Below are 21135 nucleotides of genomic sequence, written 5' to 3'. Positions count from 1 at the left end.
TAATTGCATTTCCATTAGCTACAGTTAGAGGAAAGGCTTTCACACTAACATGGGTGCACAACCAATATTCTGCTCATGTGAATCAATGGGCAGCAAAACAAGTTGCCAAAGGAACTTACAGATTTCCTATCACTAATATTTTTATAAACTATTGGGTATATAATTGTGAGGTGGTGGTAAAATGAGGTTAATTACCGTAATCCAATTTTAGTGCTTAGGAATCACCCCATCTCGTAAATATCATTGTTAACAGCTCTCTTTTGATTCCTACATGCAGATAATCTCTGTATGGGCACAAAAGATGTTTTAGTGGACTCTTTATAAAGAGATGCAGTAGTTAGAAGCTCTGAAGAGCTTTGGGACAAGCAGGTCACCACAAATTAGTCTTCCATTATTACCATCCTACACCTGATAGATTATTCTTGAGTCAATGTCAGACAATTTTCTTTGGAAAAGCTTCCTCATCGAGCAGTCTGTTGGCTCCACCACCAAGACCATATCAATGTTTTACTTGGCAGAGGAGCCAATGTTAAGCCAGGGACTGCAAATTCCCCCTTCAACCACGGTTTGCAACAAGAAGATTGCTACTTTGGCAATGAATGGGGTAGTCCTCTCATGCAAAGGAGCCAGTCTTCCTGCTAGAAGCAACCTTAATGCAGGTGCATTACTGCTGAAAGCTTCCTGCAGCGTGTCTTTCAAAGTGTCACGGCAAGAATAAAAGAAGTGCTCAATTATCAGGCATATCTAAATCATCTTCCATCCAGCACTCTCGGAGACACCAAACTAAAGATGACCAATTTGTGTCTTCTCCACAAATCTTTCCAGTAGCATTTAAGTAGGTCAGAATGTTCTTCCTCTCCTGATTCCATTTCACTGGTTGCTGTTTGTCAAGGGCTTGGAAACACGGAGATGATGTTATCGGCACCTCACACAGAACGGTGGGTTGGTGGTTGCACCACAGCATTCCATAATATTTAGCTGGGCCCTCAAAAATGTATTCTCATTCATATTACACCACCTTTGTGTCTACTTGACCATCAAACCTGTGTTTCCAATTCAGCTCAAGTCCACATTCACAAATCAACTTAATATGCTGACAATGCATGCAGTTGTAAACCTCAAGCTGAACTCAACAAAATTAAGAACTGTACACTTCAATTTAAAAGAAAAGGCCGCACAGCACTTAATTCAACAGTAATGTTCTGTGCACTTCACTTTGAGCCTATAGCTTTCTCATACATAGGAATATATTATATTTTATACTGATACGTCATTTTATCAGATTGCTGCATTTTATCTCCCCACCCAACCCGGCTTTCAAATGAATAAACAGTAAAGTTCCACACCTAAAACCCCTTCCCCAAAGGGTCAGGAAAACTCTGCTCATTTTAAGTGAAGCCCCCTGTGAAATGGGTTTCAGGATTCTCTCCTTAATAAGGATCTACTATATCTTAACATTGCATAGGAGCAAAGGAGTTAGGTCAACAGCATGTAGCCAGGGTCAAAAAGGGCTATACAAAGGAGTGGAAGAATCTTGCTATTAAGCAGGATTGTCAGGGCTGATATCTCATGGTAGTTGCACAGCAAGGCCAAGGAGGGAATGCCAGGATACCCAGGCTCTGTTGCACAGGATACTGAGAAGCTAATTGTGTGTGGCACAAGGGGAAGGGCTCAACACTTTCTGCAACACTGCAGGGTGTCCTTGGCGTGTATTGCACAGTGACCTGGTTTAGACAAAATGGGAGCTCTGTGTTTTCCATTATGCAGTTGCACAGCAGTGAGACTTGGGGGCTTGTGCTCCTTCTTCCCTGTGCTCGAGAGGAGTGTGACAGCTGCTAGGTTTCCTTTTGAACCCACTACGTCTGTTGTTGCTCTGGTTATGTCCCAACTTGGGGATCCTGGTTGATTCTAACTGGCTAGATTTTTTAAAAAATAGGAAACCGAACCATAGTTTGATTCTGGTTTCATCTAGCCTAAGAAGAAACCACAGTTCCCCGAGGAGGAGAGTATGAGCATGAGGCTTGCCACAGTACATTCTCATTAACAGGAAGTCATGGTTTCCTGTTGCATCTGAACCAGGATATTTTTTCACTATGAAGCAGCCCTGCTTGTTCTTTAGATGGAAGTGATCACCAGGGGGCGCTAAGGGATTGCTATGAATGGCCTGTGCCACATCTATCCATCAAATCATCCTCCCCTCTGATAACTCGACACACACACACACCAGCAACCAGTCAGTTGCTAAAAACTGAGAGAAAATGTAAGCAACTTGTAAGAAAAGCAAGCTTCTCCTTTTGTGTGTGTAAACAGTTTCAAATGTACCAGCAAGCTTGGCCTCACTTTGTATCTAAAGGTTGTAGATTGAGAAGAACTCCAATACGCTTCCGGTGTTGGCTGATCAATCTTTTCTTGAATGGAGTACTGAAAACTGATGCATGACGTACAAATTGAGAAACCTGGGCTGGTCTATATTTTCATTCCACATAAACTGCCACTTAAGCGCAGCTCTTGCCCAATTACCCTTCCTCAGTTTTATTCACCTGACAGCGTGCTGGTGTAATTTGAACCTGTCCTCTGCGATGGTAGATAATGGAATATAGATGACTTGTTGTAGAATGCATTTCTCTGTGCTTTCAATTTCTGTGGATAAACATGCCAGAGCCTGCAAGAGGTTTTTTTGCTGTGCCCAGTGCAATATGCAGAGCTCTGCATAAGTCAAAGCCCCCCTTCATGATATCTGGAGTCACAGTGGCTCATGTGTTGAAGCTGGCTTAATTGAAGATCAAATAGGGTTGCCATGTGCAAAAGAAGATGGGGTTTCGGTGTCTTTCCACAGTTGTGTAGATGAAGGGATTTGCAACAGGTGTAGTGTGTCATGCAAGGTACACATGCCTCTTCTACATGACTGTTAAAAGGTACAGGAGCCTAAGATGAGACATTTAAACCCTTTAGAATACAAGACCTCGTTGGGGCTGCTCTGCACTGTAGATATAATTTCAGGTTACATTTAGGAGGAACTCGAGTTCCACACCTCAGTACTTGGCAAGTAGCTGTGAGCTTAATAAGAATTCCGTGTTTTACCCAGCTGGCAGTGAGCTATTGGAACTAGAGCCTATTGGATAAGGAAAATAAGTGTTTTTTGTAGACTGCAGAAAAAAATGCATAAGATGCAAACATTTCTATGGTAGAAGACTGTTTGCCCCTGGAAAGGGAAGCTGAGGTTTGTAATTCTGTAGAAAACACTAGTAGAGCTAGGATTGTGTGGTGAAGCTTGCAATCACCTCTAGCAAACAGTACTTGGGGGTCAGAGCCTATTGCTAGTCCATGTGCATGTTACAAGGGGTTGGATTTGTGCCATTTCTACAATACTCAGCTGTGCTTATTTTATGCTTGCATCCCAACTTTTCTGATGACCTTACTGCACCTGACTGATCATGGGTGGTGTACTAAAGTTGAAAGTACCAAGTTCAATGAAACCTGCCTATCACCTGGGAGGATGATGCTTAGCATCCCCACCCTCCTGCCACAAAATACCACTCTGTTTAATCTCTAGGGTACCACTCTGGTCCCACTCTCAGTTTAAATTTCCAGCACCTCCCTTATTATTATTCATATCTATGCTTGGCACGTTTCACTGATCTAAATGTTGTAGAGTCAGTACCTCTCGTTAGCACAAAACTTAAATTCTCTATTCTATTGCTGTGTTCAGTCCATACGTAATCTGCATCCCCAAAAGGAAAGAACGAACTATGGCACACCTAGTTTTCTCAGCAAAGAAAATGATATGCACTTTAAGAGAATGTCACCTATTGCATGCCTGTTTTCAGACATTCTTAAGAAAGTAAACGTCTGTGGAAGGCACGAACCGTGCGATGTGCATGCAATGCAGAATCATCTCAAGAGCTTTCCAAAATAAGCAAACTTGTTTTTAAAAGTCCTCAAAAGAGATCTCGGACAGCATGATGGCAGGAATGTCCCCCTGCTGGCCTTTGCAATTTTGCACATACTGATAGAAAACACCTTGAGTGCAGGATTCAGAGCCTAATAAACAGCTGCACATAAGGCGCTGCAAGCTTCAGTTGTAAGGGCAAGGAGCCATAATCTTCACTTGGAAATAAGGAGGTGTTTAAAGCATAGTGCCTTGTGGCTAGGCTGTGGTTCAGTGGTTAGACAAAGGTCATGCAAACCTTTTATGTAATGAACTGTCTTTGCACATTTGTTTCTTGATCCCTCTGGACCGACTAGGCCAAATCTGACAAGCTGCTTGAGATCAATAAACACAGTCCTATATAGTACTGCTATCGAGGGCCCAGGTTGCCTTGTACAGTTGATAGACTTAGATGTCTTCCAGGATATCTTCTATGATTATGAAGTAGTGAAGCAAGGATCATTGATTCATTCCATTGCTAAGAGGTAGGAGGGAGTGGAAAACTCCTCAGCGACTTAGAAATGCAGTGGATTCTGTCTTGGGTGGCGAGAACTTCTATGGCATTCGAGTGTGGCCTTTGTCCAGGCCCTCCTACAAGGCCATCTCCATCGCTTCATGCAGGACTTCGCATGGCTATTGAATGTAAGGGCAACTGGACCAAGACAGAATGACTGGGCAGGGGTGGGAGACTTGAAGGGGGGAGAGGGGGGGAGAGAAGAGGGAATGGGCAGCGGTGGGGGGTGGGGGAGGCTGTCCCACCAGCACTGACACAGCATTGAAAGCACTTTATATTAAGAGGTTTAGATCTCTTACTCCTGCCGTCTCAGGACTGGGCTTTGCACTGCACCACCCTACCCACCAGAGAAGAGTTCAGAGGAGCTCAAGAGTGCAGGAAGTGTTAAATGATGCTCCTATTTCTAGATGAGGCTTAGGAGACGATGTCCCCTTGCATCTTCCCCTCCCCAACCCAGTTGTGTCCTCTCTGCCCAGGGCAGGGGATGCTAAGAACAGAATGCAGACTACTAGGGTTTAGGTCAAAAATGTGTTTCTCTTCCAAATTCATATTCGCAATCTAAGCTTATGGTGGCTCATCTTCATCCCACATCTTTGCATACCCACCTGAGGAGATAGTGCTTCCAAGACAGGAACATCCAGCATAAACCAGGGAGGAGATAACATTTAGAGCCAACACATTCTGGCTGAATTGCCTTTCTCTCAGAGCACCTTTATTTCTGCATTTCTTTTCCAGGGGAGGGGTTGGAAACAGGGAGGTGGGTACTGGATTAAACATGCAAGGAAAGCGAGAATTCAAATATGGGGACGTACTAGAATGCTTGTACGGTTTCTGTGGAAGACAAATGAGAAGTGTCTCTACATCCATGTATATGAAAAAAAAAAAAATTACAAGCCGCATGTTGAAACAGGTGTTTCATTATTAAAACATTAATGTACCGGGGCCTCCTCCCCTTTGGTGTTCACCTTGTTTACTATGGAACTAAGTGCGTTGCTGGGGGTATTTTTGGATTGGGGGAGGGGGGGTTGTATTTTCTTTTGCATGACCTTTAAAGAGAAAAAAAATCTATATATATCTATATCTATGAGAACTAAAAGCAAAGCTGAGCTGTTAGTCTGTCCCATGAATGCTGGTGGATCTTTCCTCTTTCTGACTTAAAACTCTCCCTTTCTTTTTCTTGCCATTTCACTGTCTTTTCTTTCTGAGCCTTGTAAGTGTAAAAATGATTCCGACTTTGTTTTTGTCTCGGGAAACTGCAAATAAAAAAAAACCACAAAAAGGGACAAAACAACTGGTGCAACTTTGTCTCATTATCATGTTCCTGAGCTTTACACCACCTGAAAACAGAGTTTGGCACAAAGAAAGCCCACTGAACAGGACTGACACAATCATTAAAGATTAGAGCATCCAGTTCATTTGTAGTAGCACATAAATATGTTTCCTCCCATGTGGTCAAAGCAGCATACATCATGTTCCCAGGAGGTCTCCCATCCAGGTACAGTTCAGACTCAGACCTGCTTGGTTACTGCATTGTGTACCTTGACAACAGACCCAGGTAGAGAGGCACAGGAGCGGGATTAATCTTGGGAGCAATGGAAAGAAACTGCTCCACAGAAAAACTGGGTGCCTTCACCTTCATTAGAAGAGAGAATCTTCAGACATTCTTTCTCGCCTCTCAAAGAGAAACCGCACATATTGTACAAGTAACACTTGAATTCTGGAGATGGAGGGGCAAGAACCATTAATGCCAAGGCACTAGTAGTGCAATCCCCATTATTAGGTCAGACCCGAGAAGCTGACCATTTAAAAGAAGATTACCACTCTAATGTAGCAGTCTCCGAACTTTTGGGCCCCTTGGACACCTTTGGAGATGAACTGGAGAAACCCCACACTAAACCAAGCACACATGGCAATATATTATATTGGCTACAGCAGAACGCTTCTATCAAGTCTCATTTCAGCATGGGGAGGAACGAGGGTGGGATCCTGTGGGCAAGCACCTGCTCTAATGTAATGTACTGCCCTTACCATGCCACAGAGATGATTCGAAGCACATTCCCACCCCATGTCACCTTTACTGACCAATATATTACCCTCTTTTGTGTTTCTCCTTGGGGTGTTCTTTTTATAGTTACAAGAATATCTGTCCTAAGAATTGCTGATGACACAATGTTAAATTACAGGCGCAAACCTGCAAACAGAATGATGACACTTATCTCAGAGCAAGGGGCTGGGGCTCAATGTATTTCTCCCCTATTTTCTAGCTTTACAACTGAAATGCCCTTTTAGACTTCTTTGCCCAACTGTAATAACTGACATGAATGTGCAAGTCTAAGGCAGAGACAGGAGGCTCCTACAACTTATACTTCTGCTGTCTCCATTAAGAAGCACTGGGAACAGAAAAACAGATCAGTATCCTGAAGAAAAAGCAACTCAAGTATTCCAAGGGATTGGTCTACATAGCCCAAAGCTGAACAGCCCCCTGCAAATTTAAACCGATCAGCTAATCACACAGGAAGGCCCAGGAGGATCTGGCAAGAATGAGGTAAATCTGTAATATCAGGCATTGACGCCCTACCATATAGTGATAGATGCTGTATCTGGTTCCTGCATATAATTCCGGAGTCAGGGTTGGGAGCCTGTGGCTCACCCCATGTGGGACTCCCACTCTTAACAGCCTTGGCCAATAGGGCCAATTTGTCTGGGATGATGGGAGTTGTAGTCCAGTACCATCAGGAAGGCTACAGGTTCCACACGAGCAATTCAAAAGTTTGAGGACTCATTCATTCTTGCATGGATGATGTGAGACAAGCCATTTTTGAACCATCAAGTAATAACTTTATCCATGTAGGTATAATCCATTAACCAGTACATACAGAAGTTAGGCCATATTTATTAAAATACAATCTTTAGTAAAAGCTTCCACATTAGAAAGAGGACAGGTTGAGAGGTGTGAGCACATGAGCCTAAGGTCGCAAAACACTTTACAAATTAGCCTTGCTGTTTTACTTCTCGGGGTCAGTTTCTGAAGTTAATTTTCAGTTTAAAAAAATGACAAACGGGAACAGTTGTTCTCTCCCAAAGCAAGGAGGAATGGAAATCACTGTGGCTCACTACCCGGCCTCTTGTTAGGAGAGAACTCGTTAAGATCAAGCCCAGAAGACCATTAACGAAAAATGGGCTTTACAGAAAAGACAGCCCTCAGATACATCTAAAGCAGAGATCCAAGGAAGAAAAGAAAAGAAATTAAGGCTGGTGATACACTGGCACCAAGAGGGGTGCTGCACTGGTACTACCAATGCAGTCTGCATAATAATGTCGATTCAAGTTTGTGATTGGCCAAGGTGTGCGAGGGGCTCTGCTGCAGAGAGCAAGTAAATGCAGCCAAACTGTCCCAAAACATCCACCCTCAAGCCAACACAGGTCAACTATGATAACAAAAGCTGAGTAAGACCCTGGGTCTCTCATTTGGCCCATTTCACCCCTGCCCCGGGCTTGGTGTAGGCTTTCTTATCAAGTAATAAATACATTGCAAAAATGGGTTTGAAAGTTGAAGTTGCTGTTGCCCATGAGGAAGCGGCACAGTCAAATATGTCACAAAAGCACAAAAAAGTGAACAGATTGCAAGTCACGAATTGCACTCATGCTCACGGTCCTTGTCGATAAGCCTCGGCTCTGCCCTAGTGGCATTCGCCCCCTTTGCTACAGCCTGTTGCACAGTAATGGAAGCAGGGAAGACCTCCACCCCTATAACCATCCATATGCCTCTCCGGAAAAGAGGGAAGCGTTATGGTAGTGATGTCACTTCAGTTACCACAAGACTTAGATCAGAAGATAGTTGTTTGTCACTGTCCCAGACATATACACCCTCCCAGAATCCCACTGATGTACAACAGCACAACGTAGCAGTTCTGTCCTGTTGACACCAAAGCTGCTATTCTCACGGCTCCTTCTCTAAGGCTTTTATTATTATTATTAAAGTGATGCTTCTCACCTGTGTGCAGACACACCCAACAGGGTTGAGGTACAGAAAAGGCAAGATCAGGGTGGAACTCCAATTGCAGAATAGCCTCCCTGCCTCCCAAGACAGAATGGGCCTAAGAGCTCAGGCACCACTGATAGAAAAGACAAGAGATTATTATCAACGTTTTCTGGTATTTAAACAAAACTAGCCAGCAGGGACAAACTCTCCAGTGGGGAGGATGTAGGTCCAGCCAAGAACATTACAAGACACCAAGACGCACAACTTCAGCGGCTAAAACACTTTACACCCAATATAGGACAGGTCAAACTACAGAACTCTGGCACAGCTCCGTGTGCAAAGCAGCAGGTGGTACTTCTGGGCAATGGCACAATGCCATCAACAAGGGCTGCTGGTTTAATACCATGGCAGGGGCACTGCCTAACAGCAGCCATAACACAACACATTGCCAGTGAAAGGGAGCTGCTGACTGTGAAAACAGCTTTTCCACTGTATATGGAGAAGCACTGCAAAAGCAACAGAAGCCACTGACCAGAAAACTGACCAGTGCCATGGATAAGCCCTCTCCAAATAAGCACTGAGACGAGACAGATTTCCAGTTTGTGATGCCACAACAAGCCTCCTTAAACATTTTTGTTTGACAAGTGGCAGTTAAGTGTTGGGTACGAAAATGAGCTGCTGCTTATCTCCTTGGCAAATGTAGTCACAAGATCAAAAGACTCTCCCAGGTTGAGCAAAAGGAAATAATTCCAAGCAGATTCGCAAGCCCAAGCTCACCCTGGGAACTTCTTTGCTCATTTCCTTGGAGCTCCTCTGCTGAACGGGCTGCAGTCCTGCCTTGCTTCCACAACTACCGCGGGACATTTTAGCACACTGAGAAACTCATCGTCACCACTAGATGCAGTGTTGAGACTGACAAGCCAAGTCTTGGTCCCGGCTTGCAACCGTCAGGTGGTCAGACTGTTTTCTTAGTGTTACGTAAACATACAGCAACAGATACAGAGTGAGTCCACATCTGCTTGCAGGTTTCAGAAAGAAGCAGGGCAGAGAGCCCCACACGGTAGCTATCCACCAGACAGCTAGAGCAGGGAGCCCATTTGGTACCAATGGAAAAAAGTCAGTGTCTATCCTCAGCCTCATAGGACAAGCATCTTGAGGCCCAAGATGCCTTTTTTCAAGAGGAGAAAAAAAAGATTGTTTTAAATTCATGAACCACAACATCATATCCTTTTTCAGTGCATCCAGCCTGGCTGAGGTGGCTATATCCGGAAACAAGGAGTGCCATGGGAAGTTGTAGGAGTGCATCTTTTCACTGCTGTGTCCTGGAGCCCTGAATGGGAATGAAGTCCAGAGCAGGTGGCAGGTTCCAGCCGACGGGGTCACATGATCTCACAGCACGAGTTCTGCTTGCGGGCCTTAAGAGATGGTTTTAAAAAAAAGCACACACACATTGAGAGATTCCCACTTAAAAGGTTTTAGCAAGTCAAATCCTCAGAAGCCTCCTCGTACAAAATCTCCTTGTGTCAGTATCAGCTTAGTTTATGCATTTTATCTGTCAAGAATACTTATTATATTCCATCCTTCAGTTTCTAAAAAAATGTCCAGAGAGGTTCATATATAATAAAAATAGCAAAAAACGAAACAAACCTAAACAATTATAATCCAAAGAAAGCAAAAGCACATCTGGAAGGCCTCAAGCAAGAATGCATCCTCCCCAGTCTCCATCGCTTGAAGGTGGGGTAGGAGAGTGTCAAGAGGGCTTCTCCCGATGTGGGAGGAAGTGGTCCATAATGTGCTGGGTGCCAAGCAATTTAGGGCTTAAAAAGTGACCACCACCACCATATTGCACCCCCCCAAAATCACATGCATGGGGATTCCCAAAACCTCATCTAAGTCGGTCTCCTTCGGCTCAGACAGTAAGATTATTAAGGGAGGAATGTGGCTGGTTTATTAATCTGTCCTGATTTCCTAAGTACAAACACTCGGAAACCAGGAAAGGAATTCTGGAGAGATAGAGAAATGAAATCCCTAAGGACCATGATAGCTCCTGTCTCTGGAGTGGGGAGGAGAGATGTTCCAGAAGGGGAAAGGCTGGCATGGGAAGGAGCTGCAGGGTAGGCTCCTCACAATACCTGTACCAAGGAAAAGATACATAAGAATAGGGCCAGAGGGCTGCATCCAATGTTAGTCCTATTCCAAGGAGACCCACGGAAATCAATTGACATGAGTAACTTATGTCTGTTGATTTCAATGGGTCTGTTATGAATAGGACTAGCACTGGCTACAAGCCAGAGGAAGCCAAGTGCTAATGTGGGCCGGACCAATATCAAGATGTTTGAGGCATGCAGTAATTGCCATTTAGGTCAGGATGATTATTATTTCATGTTTCCATTTGCAATTCGCAAACTTTTTCAGCAGGAAAAATCTTATTAGTTCCAGCCCCCACCTAAATTTCCTGTATTTAAGGGCTCTTTCCATTTCATCTCCAGCTAGGCAGATAATATAATCTAACTGTTCATGATAGACCGGGTTCCATTTCCAATGCAAATACCTGTACAAGAAAGCCATGATTCTCAGACAAAAACACTCATTTGCTGCCCACTCTTGCCCTTTCCCCCACTTATATGGGTGGTTGTCATTATTTTTATGAAATAAATGAAATTGTTGCAGGAAATTATGAACAGAATTTGATCACCACATTGTGGAAGGCAGAGACATCTGAAGCCACATTTTATTTTTTTAAGATAGAGAAAAGAGCAAGCCCAATTATTATCATTAGAGAATAGATCATTATCAATTATCTAGCATGTTAATGGAAGCCAAACCTCCCTCTTCCTAAGTGTATGGCAGCCTATTACAATGATCCAGCTGTGTGGATCTGCAAGGAGAATTATACTTTACTCAAGAGAATCTGTTGCTAGAGTCCTAAACATCACAATCCACAAGAGCTTTTCACAGATCCAGGACTAGCAAGAGATATGAGAATTACTTCACACCCTGCCAATTCCCCCCAGGAATTACATGGTAGGTGTCTCACAACACTCGGCTCTAAGAACATACCACCCATGAACACTCTGCTGGAAAGACGGAGGAGAAGTCAGTGAGACAAGATAGTTGGGCCTCTGGCCACAATATACTTACAGTTTTGTAGAAGGCTTTTGACTGAGTTCCAAGAACTTCTGATTTGGACACCAAGTCATCCAGCTTCTCTCCTCTTTCTAACAAAGACTCCATGGTATTGTGCTAAGTGAGAAAAGACAAAGCTGAAAGATGGAGGCTGCTCGTGGCCAATAATTATTGCAAGCCCAGCAGCTCAAACTGCAGCAGAGATCAAGTTTAAGAATCGGCAGAGCTACGGTCACACACACCATGCCACAGAGCTCCCCACCCCTTCGTATTATAAAATAGTAATAAAATGAAAATCTGCTTTCTGGCTTGGAAGGTGCTTATATTGTTGGTTTTTAAGGCAAGGTTCTTGGACTCTGCACACATCTGGCTCTCACACAGACTAACACTCCATTGCTGTCACCACTACAAGCATATATTCGTCCCTTCCTCTCACCTTGGCCCCTGCCAAAAGGTGTGTAAATTCTAAACCCAAACTTTAAGAAAACACAAAGGTGCATGCCTGCTTATACATATAAATAAAAGCTTTTGCCCCGTCTTCTTTCTTTATGTTTGGGGCAAGAATCTGCTTTGTGTCCCCTTCTTTTTTTATCAGCAGGGCTTGATGACATGGAGCTTTTTTGGTGGTGGCCCCTGCTCCTCAGTATTCTCTGCTCAGAGAGGCACACATGCTGACCTCACTGCTTGCTTTCAGCAAACCTCCCTCATCCTTAGAGCTCATTCCAGTTGCTGCTTTTTTATTGCAACTGGGTTAGCAATCTATTGTTTTAGTGTGGTGTATGTTTTATTCTTGGGTTCGTGGTTTTTTGTTTTGTATTTTCATTGTCACCTTCAGACTCTAATTCTAACAACTTACTTTTAAAATGTAAACAAAATTCTGCCTCACTGTTCAAGAGGGTTCTTTTCTAATTGACTGAAATAGAGGCTATCTATTCAACTATTTAAGCATGTTCTCAGAAGAGTGGGGAAACCAACTGTATTCAAAAAGTGTAGCAGGAACAATACTTATATTTTAATTTGTCCAACACTTAAGCAGATGACTCTGTTTTCAGATGCTTAAGACTTAATGAACATTAATATTTAGGCTTAAGTTGCCCATAATCATTATCTAGGCTTGGTAAGTTTTTACACAGATCTGCAAATAAACAACATCTCAAAGTTTCAGCACTTAACCCAGAGAAGTAATTCTCTGCTCCCTAAGTGCAGCTGAGAAAGCAAAACTGCTTTAAGATTTAATATATGTTAAATAGTTCCCTTCTTAGCTGCTTTAATATTCTGTAGAGATCTTAGAAGCTCAGTTTAACTCCCAGCCTCTGGCACATTGCTTGAGATGGGAATAGGAATCAGGATTCCAAACAGCCATACACTGAAGCATTTGCTCACCACTACAATTCACCACAATCAGGACATCCCTAAATTGTGGGGGAGGTAGCAACTAAAGCATGATTGCAAAACAGGACAGTCAAGACAATTCTGTTCTGCCACACAAGAAACACTAGGCTCATTTTAAGAGATTGACTCAGATACTAATGACATCATAAACAGCAGCAAAGGGTGTTCCTAGCTAAAGTAGTAGTCATGACCTAGTTCCATCTGACTGCATCACTGTTCTCAGCTTAGCTCACGGCTCCTCAACCAGCTTACAGAATCACAAGTGCCCTATTAAAAGACTGGTGCAGTAACTCACACACTGTACTAATGCTGAAGAGAGCACCCTTCAAAGAAGAAAAGGGAAAAACTAAGGGTTTGTTTGCATAGCTTTCACAGCTTTGTGGGACAATATATCCTAATAATGCTGTTGTAGTCTCTGATGCTCTGGGGACCAAGGTACAGCAAATTCTGTACTGTCCTTCATTTTCTAAGTGGTCATGAGAAAGTCAACAAGACATTGGACTACAACTTCCATCAGATCCAGCCAGCAGGGCCAGTGGACAGGGATGATGGGACCTGAAGACCTACAATAGCTGGGAAGCACTGGGTTGAGGAGACTTGGTTTAACACAACATGTGCCAATTCCACAAGATTTCTATAAGAGTTGCCCCTTACCAGAATGACTTTGGTCTCATCCAACTCGGCTTGCACTTTTGTCATTGCGTCTGCATCACGAGGATTCTTAAAGAGGAACACATCACATTATTATAGAAGGCCAAAGTTGAGAAACTGGAGATCATCATTAGGACATTAATTTCTTAATGGAATAATCAGAAAGTAGATTCTTCCAACTGTACCAAGCTACATATATGACCCAAATCAAAAACTTCAACATTTTGGCAATGGAGATTTTGATAAAACAGTATTTCTTCCCTCTGCTAGAAATATTAAAGGTTCTTTGTACTCTTCCCAGAGAGCAGCCTCTTCTCATATAACATAGTAAAAACTAAATTAAGTCATGCAATTAGGACTATGGCTGCTAGCATGCAATACATGTGATCAATTAAGACATGCTTTCCCCTCCTAAACACACACATACACACACAAAAAAAACCAACAAAAAACAACAACAGAATAGTACTAAAACAAATACACATTGAAAGGCAAGTTAAAATCATGCACCAGACAACATTAAAGCTTCTTTGCTTTAAATGTCTAGCCCAGTTCAGTCATACCTGGTATTTACTAAGGTAACCATCCAAAGCTGTGTAGTTTATTGTTGCCGGGGTTCCAGAAGGCCAGTCTATCCTATTAACTTGCCTGGAAAATTCATCCAGCACCTACAATGCAAACTGACAATAAGAATTCAACTGCCCTCTCACTCATGAGAGCAACCTAGACCAAGATTCTCACAGTTCCCCAATACCATAATTGCCAATTGCAGACAAGTGACATCCAGTTTCTGTGTTCTCTACCGGAACACACACCTTCCTCAATAGGAAATGTTAATAAATACTCAAAGTAGTTCCAAGATCCAGAATAAGTTCATGGTCAGTAACAAATCAAAACCAGTCTCCAATTTTATGCCCTTAACAAGGAGGACAATCTAAGTGCATCCAAGGTAGTCCCATCTTTGAAACTAACCAGGTCTCCTTCCTTGTATTTACCAGGCTCAAACTGCCTGGGAAGAAAGCAAATGATTTACCTTAAACAAACAAAATAGTTGAACATCAAATGGCCCCAGAGCCAATCCCCTATTCAGGTATCACACCAATCACAAAAAGAAGCTAAGCTATAGTTTTATGTCTGGTCTGACCAACCATGGTTTGTAATTGGCTAGGTATATTTTCCAATAAACAAACCATAGATATATGGCCATCCCTCTGCCTCCAAAAGCTGCTGCACCATGGAGATTGGAGTTAACTTATGAAGCCTAAATGGAAAAAAAGAAGACAAGAATATCTAAACAGATTTTTCTGTTGTGTATTTGAAGCTCAAGCCTTGGGAATGGAAGGGCTGAAAGTTTTCAGCTGAATTGGGGAAGGGAGAGGGCAGTGAGGAGTGGGGGTGGTCATTTTGCCTAAATCAGGCATAGGCAAACTCGGCCCTCCAGATGTTTTGGGACTACAACTCCCATCATCCCTAGCTAACAGGACCAGTGGTCAGGGATGATGGCAGCTGTAGTTCCAAAGCATCTGGAGGGCCGGGTTTGCCTAAGCCTGGCCTAAATCCTAGGCTGGAGTTCTAAACTATGGTTAGAGAAAACCATGCTTTGGTGTGGTGCCCCAATTGAACTAACGTTTTACCTGTAATGGAGCCAAGCAATATTTATATACAGAGTATTATGCATTGCCAGGTAACGTACAACAGCATAGAAAATGTGGTATAAAATTTTGCACTGCAACTACAGGATACCATCACATTAAAATTCAATCAGTAGTCCAAATAAAATTAAGTCTCATAATAGAAGGCATTAAGGACCAGTAAAGCCCAAGGTAAATAAAGAAGGCTTCAGCATGTGCTGAAACGTTAAGAGCCTTAGCTCATACCTTATTTTGGAATGGGGGTAGGCCATTCCAAAGTGCCACCACAGGAAAGGCCCATAGTCCAGCTTCAAAACTTCTATTCTATGCTCTCTTGCAGATCAACTGCAGAATCATAGGTCATCTTGGTTGAACCTGGTACTTACCTTATCCAACAAGGTGAAACAGACCCGGGATGGATACTCATTGTCTGCAATCAGCACTCCAGCCAATCCGTCATTCCGCACATAAACATGGCAGAGATACTCTGAAGTGAAGAGAAAGATGAACAACTCATGTTTCGTCCCAAGAAAGTTGCTTAGTGTCTGAATACTAGATAGATAACAAATTTATTTGGGGACACCTCTGTTTTAGCATGCACTTTATTTAGGCATGCACATGTTGAACTTATCAACTCCCAAGTCTTTAGTCAAGATTCACTTTGAAAGAATGAATGGATTTCCCCCACTGCAGGACTGAGGCAGCTTCCAAGCACAAGGAAGAATTGTGTTTGGGTAGCACTGAATAGTGAACAGCACAAGGAAAAAAAATCCTTTATAGCACAGAGAATTTAAAACCCCCATCTGTAGCACTGTGAATAAAGCTTGAGAAAGGAATAATTCAGTTTTTGAGAAAGGGATAATTCAAATCGTTGAGAGCAGATCAAAGGTCTACCCAGTCAAGCGCTCTGTTCGCACAATGGCCAGATACCTACAGGAAGTCTGCAAGAGGGACATGAGTCCAACCGCACTCTGCCCGCTTATGAATGCCAGCAATTGGCATTCGGAGGCATTCTGTCTCCACCACATATTATACAGCCATCATGAGTAGCAGCCATTGACAGACTTATCCTCCATAATTTTGTCTAAACCCTTTAAAAGTCATCCAACTTGGTAGCCAATGCTTTCATAGTTTTAATTATGTGCTTCCTTTTGTCTTTTCCTTCCAACATTTGGCTTCATTGGGTGGCTCCAGGTTCTAATAGTATGAGAGGAGAAAAACATTTATCTGTCCGCTTCCTCCACGCAATGCAAAATTTCATAAACACTGCATGCTTTTTTCTAAACAAAAAACTCATGATCCTTCAGCCCCATGATCACTCTGGTTGCCGTTCCCAACCCTACAATATGTTTTTTGAGGTGTGGCATCCAGAACGACATGCAATATTCCAAGTGCGGTCACACCATTGATTTACATAATGGTATTTATTCATAATTTTATTTTCAACTCCCTTCCAATGATCCCCAACATGGAATTTGCCTTCTTCACAGCTGCCACACACTGGAGTATCTAGTGCTGTGCCAAAAATGCATTTTCCATGAACCAGGGGAAATAGAGGCAAAGGAATGCAGACCAAGGAGAGATGGTTTGCCCTTCTAGGTTCCAAGATTCCTCCTGCCTCCATTTTCTAAATAAAATTTTCAAACCGTGAGAAAAAAGTAATGAACGAAAAATATAAGAAACAGTAACTGACATAGACTTTTTCACTATTTCATAACAGGATATTGATAAATTATCTATACATATATGTAAATAAATGTATATATGTATATTTAGATGTATAGAAACAAAGTACTGTAATGATTACCATGCAACAAAAGTTAATATCCTTAAATAGGGCTGGACAAAAAGAGAGTAAGAAAAAGAAAAGATACAAAACAGCAGTTGATCAAATTCTGGACTACAATTCTCAGCCAGCACAGTCATGCTGTGAGTTGTAAATGGCACCAAGTCCCAACATGATGGGAGATGTAGTCCAAAATATCTGGAGAATACCAGGTTGAGGAAGGCTGTCTTAGTACAACCCAGACCTCTGTAAACTCTTACCTTGCTCCTTTACAGAAGCTCTGGTGCCAGGTTCTGAACGCTCTACTATCAGCTGACTTGTGAAGGTCATAAATTCCTGAACACTGAAAACAAAAGAGGCATGCCTCAATATTAGTTAGCAAAGCTCCCCAAGATTACCAAATGGATTACTTAAGAGCCATATATATCCCATAGAAGAATGTAACTTTACTAGCAGTTACAATGCAAATAAACTCACTGCAACACATCTGTTAATAGGAAAATAACCACAGGAAAAAACTACTATTTAAAATCGTCATTCTCCAAACAGACCCTAAAAGTGCAAGGTTTCATTAGTCTTTCAAAAGCAGCCTCCAAGTCTACAATTCATCAAAACTGCAAGTGTCAATAGATACATGTATCCATTCAACTAAAGCATTGCTGTCAACTATTTTGGTCCCAGCCTCTGCCTATGAGCCATATGTATAACTGCTGCCTAAACCATGTTGTAGCAAGACTAAAAGCTTGCTCAAAGAAATACATGAGCAGAGACAAAATGGATTCTGAGTTGCTGCAGCAGTTCTCATTCCATGTAATTCTGATTAAAAATATAGCTTTGTTGCAATGGCTCTAATATTCAAGAGCCAAATTCTATGCACTGTAAGATTAATGGCATGATATTTACCTGGGTACATACACTTAACTAGGGCTGGGCAATGTCAGCTTTTCAAAACTGCGATGTATCACCAGCCAAACATTGCGATCTGGTGATACATCGCGATGCTGAAACCTGGCCAAGCCAGGGCTGCTTGTTGCTGCCGCCCAGCACTGGGAGTGGAGGGACTCTCTCTGCTCCCAGTGCTTGGCAGCAGCATCAGGCAACCTTACCCAGCTTTGCAAGGCACGGGGTGCAATCCACCCCAGCGCCTTGGGGAGAGGGGCCTCCTGATGCTGCAGCTGAGCAGTGGGCCCGGCGGCAGCATCAGGCAGCCTCGACACCATTCTGCAAGGATTAGGGGTGCAAGCCAACCCAGTGCCTCATGGAGTGGGGCTGCTTGATGCTGCTGCCTACTTCACTCAGGCGGCCGAGGTCCCTCTTTCTCCCACTCCGCCTCCGCTGGCACAAGCTGGAGATAGGGGGTCTGATCAGCTGAAAGTAGGCTTCCTCAAACTGCCCACTTCTCAGATGATCAAGACCACACCACCTCTGACTCACGCGGTATGAGGGCCAGAGGCGATGGCAGTTTCAGAGGGATATCATGGGTGGAACTGCCACTGCTCATGAGTCCTTCTATGAACTGGTGCCAACGGGACTCAGGAGTAGCGGTGATTTCACCCATGATATACTGCCCGGTGAAGATGCCATTGCAATCTAGCCATCATACTGATCCTGGGCAATTGATACATCACCCAGGCCTACACTTAACATCAATAAACTCCATTAATGGAAAAGGTTAGGTGAGCACACTCAAAGCTGTTGATGTTAGACTTGCAAGTGAAAGGGGCAGCATTTTGAGAGCAAAGCACATCTGTTCAGATTGGCACAAGTATCAACCCTTTTTAACAAATAGTAAAATTCTTAATGAGAAGTAACATTCTTCTAAATAAGATCATAGGTGCTTAGACTTATCATAACCTTTGTTGAGATAACAAAAAATACACATATTTTTTTGCCAACTCTCAAACCAGAATGACTTCATTAGAATTCACTATCCTGAATTCCATTCAACAAAGCCAAAGAGGGCACTACAGTACAAATTCAAGTCCTTGAAGAGGACAGAGAAGAGCATCAGAGGAAAGTACCCCAGTAGTCATTCTGAGGCACTGGAAACATACCTGGATCTCTGGAAAAAGCTAAATGATGACACATCATAGGCAGCTTTCAGTAAATGCACTTTGGGATCTCCTTTGTAAAGGACACTTAAACTGTAAAGCTTCATCCTTTTATTTACTTAAGCCTCTTTGATTCTCAACAACCTGAGCAAAGGAGGAAAAAGAAAAGCACAAAAATAAGGTAGGATAAAGAGAAAACAGCAGCAGTAAGATACAATACTATGAGGAATGGATATCAACATGCGCTCCAGACTAGATTTCTATAGGCTCCAAACCTACTTCATTTACACACTGACTGGGAAATGGAGCAGAGAAAGACTAAAAGTTCACACAGCAACTCTATACACACTTACTGAGGAAGGCATGATATACAATTACATCACTAGTCTGAGAAAACATTCATCACAGATAAACATGAAAAACTACAAGCACTCACTCATTATTTCAGAGATGCTCAAAGACCAAGGTTTCAATCAGGGAAACCTGTGGACCACCAAATGTTGCTAAACATTTGAAAACATAAGCTGCAAGTAAACCAGAGGCTCAAACAGGAGTGCTGGGATTGTCTGAAAGCAAAAGCGCTTCCAAACAGTGCTGCACTGCACTTTGAAGTTCCAACAATTGGGATTTCAAAGCACTGCATGCCATGACATCACAATGACACCCGGTGACTGACAAGTGGGAAGACTGATCCACCCATCAAATATGGCCTACCGGGAGGTGGGGCGATAATGATCTGGCTCGCCAGCCAGAAAAGATGTCCCAACATAGTAAAGCAATCAATTTTCAAATGGTACCAAGGTACCAAGATTCCTTGCTGTTTTGCTGCATAGCTGCAATCTTACTGAAGAGCAAGACTCACGGAACCAAGTGGGCCTCACTTCTATGCTTAGGACAGCTACCCTCCTCTGAAAGCAAGACGGAAAGAGAAAAGACTATTTGGTCACAGACAATGGACAGTCACTGCCGGCAGAAAATGACGGACTAGAGCCCTGGGATTCAAGTGCTGGGTTGGGTGTCAGGACCCACTAGTGGGTCACTGTCTGATCCAAGGTGCAACAAGAACACAACCACCATGAAATCATATAGTCGGAGATGAAGGCGTATTTGGGTTAGAAGTGGAAAGTGGTTGGGAAAACGCAGCCAGGTGGGCGGGGTATAAATAAATAATAACAATAATATTCCTGGGCATGAAAAGATACCTGGACTAGAAGGGCAAATCAGATAGGCCCCACAGCAAGGGTGGAGAACCCATGCGTACCTCCAGCTCTCTCTGTCCCACCAGCAATAACCCCTCCCCAAGCAACATCTGGAGCAGTGTTTCCCAACCTTGTGCCTCCAGCTGTTTTTGAACTACAACTCCCATCATCCCTGAATAGCAAGACCAGTGGCAAGGGATGGTGGGAATTGTAGTCCAAAAACAGCTGGAGGCACAAGGTTGGGAAACACTGATCTGGAGAGCCTCAGAGCCCCCACCACTGGACTAAAGACTAGGGGCAGGGCGCATGCGCTGCAGAGGCCTCCCACCCCCCCCACCCCCGGTTCAGCCTCCAATCGAAGGCCTCAGGTGACGAGAAAGGCCCGAGGCCCTTTAAGAGCCTCTGGGGGAGCAAGCGGGGTAAAGCGGAGGGGCGTCACCTGTGAGCCAGGATAAAGCCCCTCGCTGCGCCCCTGAGGGAGAAAGAGAGAGCCCAACTCTAGGCCTGTCGCTTCGGCTTCTCGTACAGCGCCGAGCACACGGCCGGGCGAGGAGCAGCGACGGGGGGGGGAGGGCCCTCTCGCCCCCCGACTGGGCCCTTCGAGGCCCCTCCCTCCCTCCCTCCCTCAGCCGACGACGTCGACAGGTAAACGGCCAAGCGCGCGCCTCGCTCACCTCACGGCACGGGGAGCTCCGATTCTGCTCCGGGCGGCGCCCCCTCCCACGTCACGTCACGTCTCGCCTCACAAGGCTCCCCGGGCGGCTCGGAGGCGAATGAACGAAGCGGAAGCTTTGGACGCCCCGGATGTGGAGCCCGGAGCGGAAGTGCCGGCGAGTCGCCATAGAGGTAGGAATATTATAAGAGTGGCCCTAGTC

The 21135-nt window shown here is 43.7% G+C and overlaps 2 protein-coding genes across 5 annotated transcripts in view; one reads left to right on the top strand and one right to left on the bottom strand.

Moving 5' to 3' along the window:
- Positions 1-7257: 7257 nt before the first annotated feature.
- On the bottom strand, positions 7258-21065 carry YKT6 (YKT6 v-SNARE homolog). 3 transcript variants are annotated; one of them, XM_079955262.1, is made up of 8 exons: positions 20935-21065; positions 19065-19205; positions 17271-17353; positions 15611-15711; positions 14157-14261; positions 13597-13662; positions 11566-11667; positions 7258-9839 (listed from the first exon to the last, which is right to left on the bottom strand). In XM_079955262.1, the coding sequence occupies exons 2-8, from the start codon at positions 19166-19168 to the stop codon at positions 9804-9806; spliced, it is 597 nt and encodes a 198-aa protein (XP_079811388.1). In that variant the 5' UTR covers positions 19169-19205; positions 20935-21065; the 3' UTR covers positions 7258-9803. The 3 variants fall into 3 exon arrangements, with proteins under 3 accessions (XP_079811388.1, XP_079811389.1, XP_079811390.1); XM_079955263.1 differs by lacking the exon at positions 20935-21065 and adding an exon at positions 20700-20881; XM_079955264.1 differs by lacking the exon at positions 20935-21065 and adding an exon at positions 20264-20376.
- GCK (glucokinase) overlaps positions 21006-21135 on the top strand; it is a 47982-nt gene continuing 47852 nt past the window's right edge. Inside the window, exon 1 of one of the 2 annotated variants that reach the window (XM_079955120.1) lies at positions 21006-21106. Coding sequence is in view for 1 of the 2 variants with exons in the window: in XM_079955124.1 (XP_079811250.1) it covers positions 21065-21106 (42 nt within the window). In the remaining variant the exon portion in view is untranslated. The remainder of the gene's footprint in view (positions 21107-21135) is intronic. The other variant, XM_079955124.1, reaches the window with a different exon arrangement.

The sequence above is a fragment of the Podarcis cretensis genome (genome assembly GCF_951804945.1).
Source record: "Podarcis cretensis genome assembly, chromosome: 15".
Taxonomy (NCBI): Eukaryota; Metazoa; Chordata; class Lepidosauria; order Squamata; family Lacertidae; genus Podarcis; species Podarcis cretensis.
This window is presented reverse-complemented; position numbering and strand designations above follow the sequence as displayed.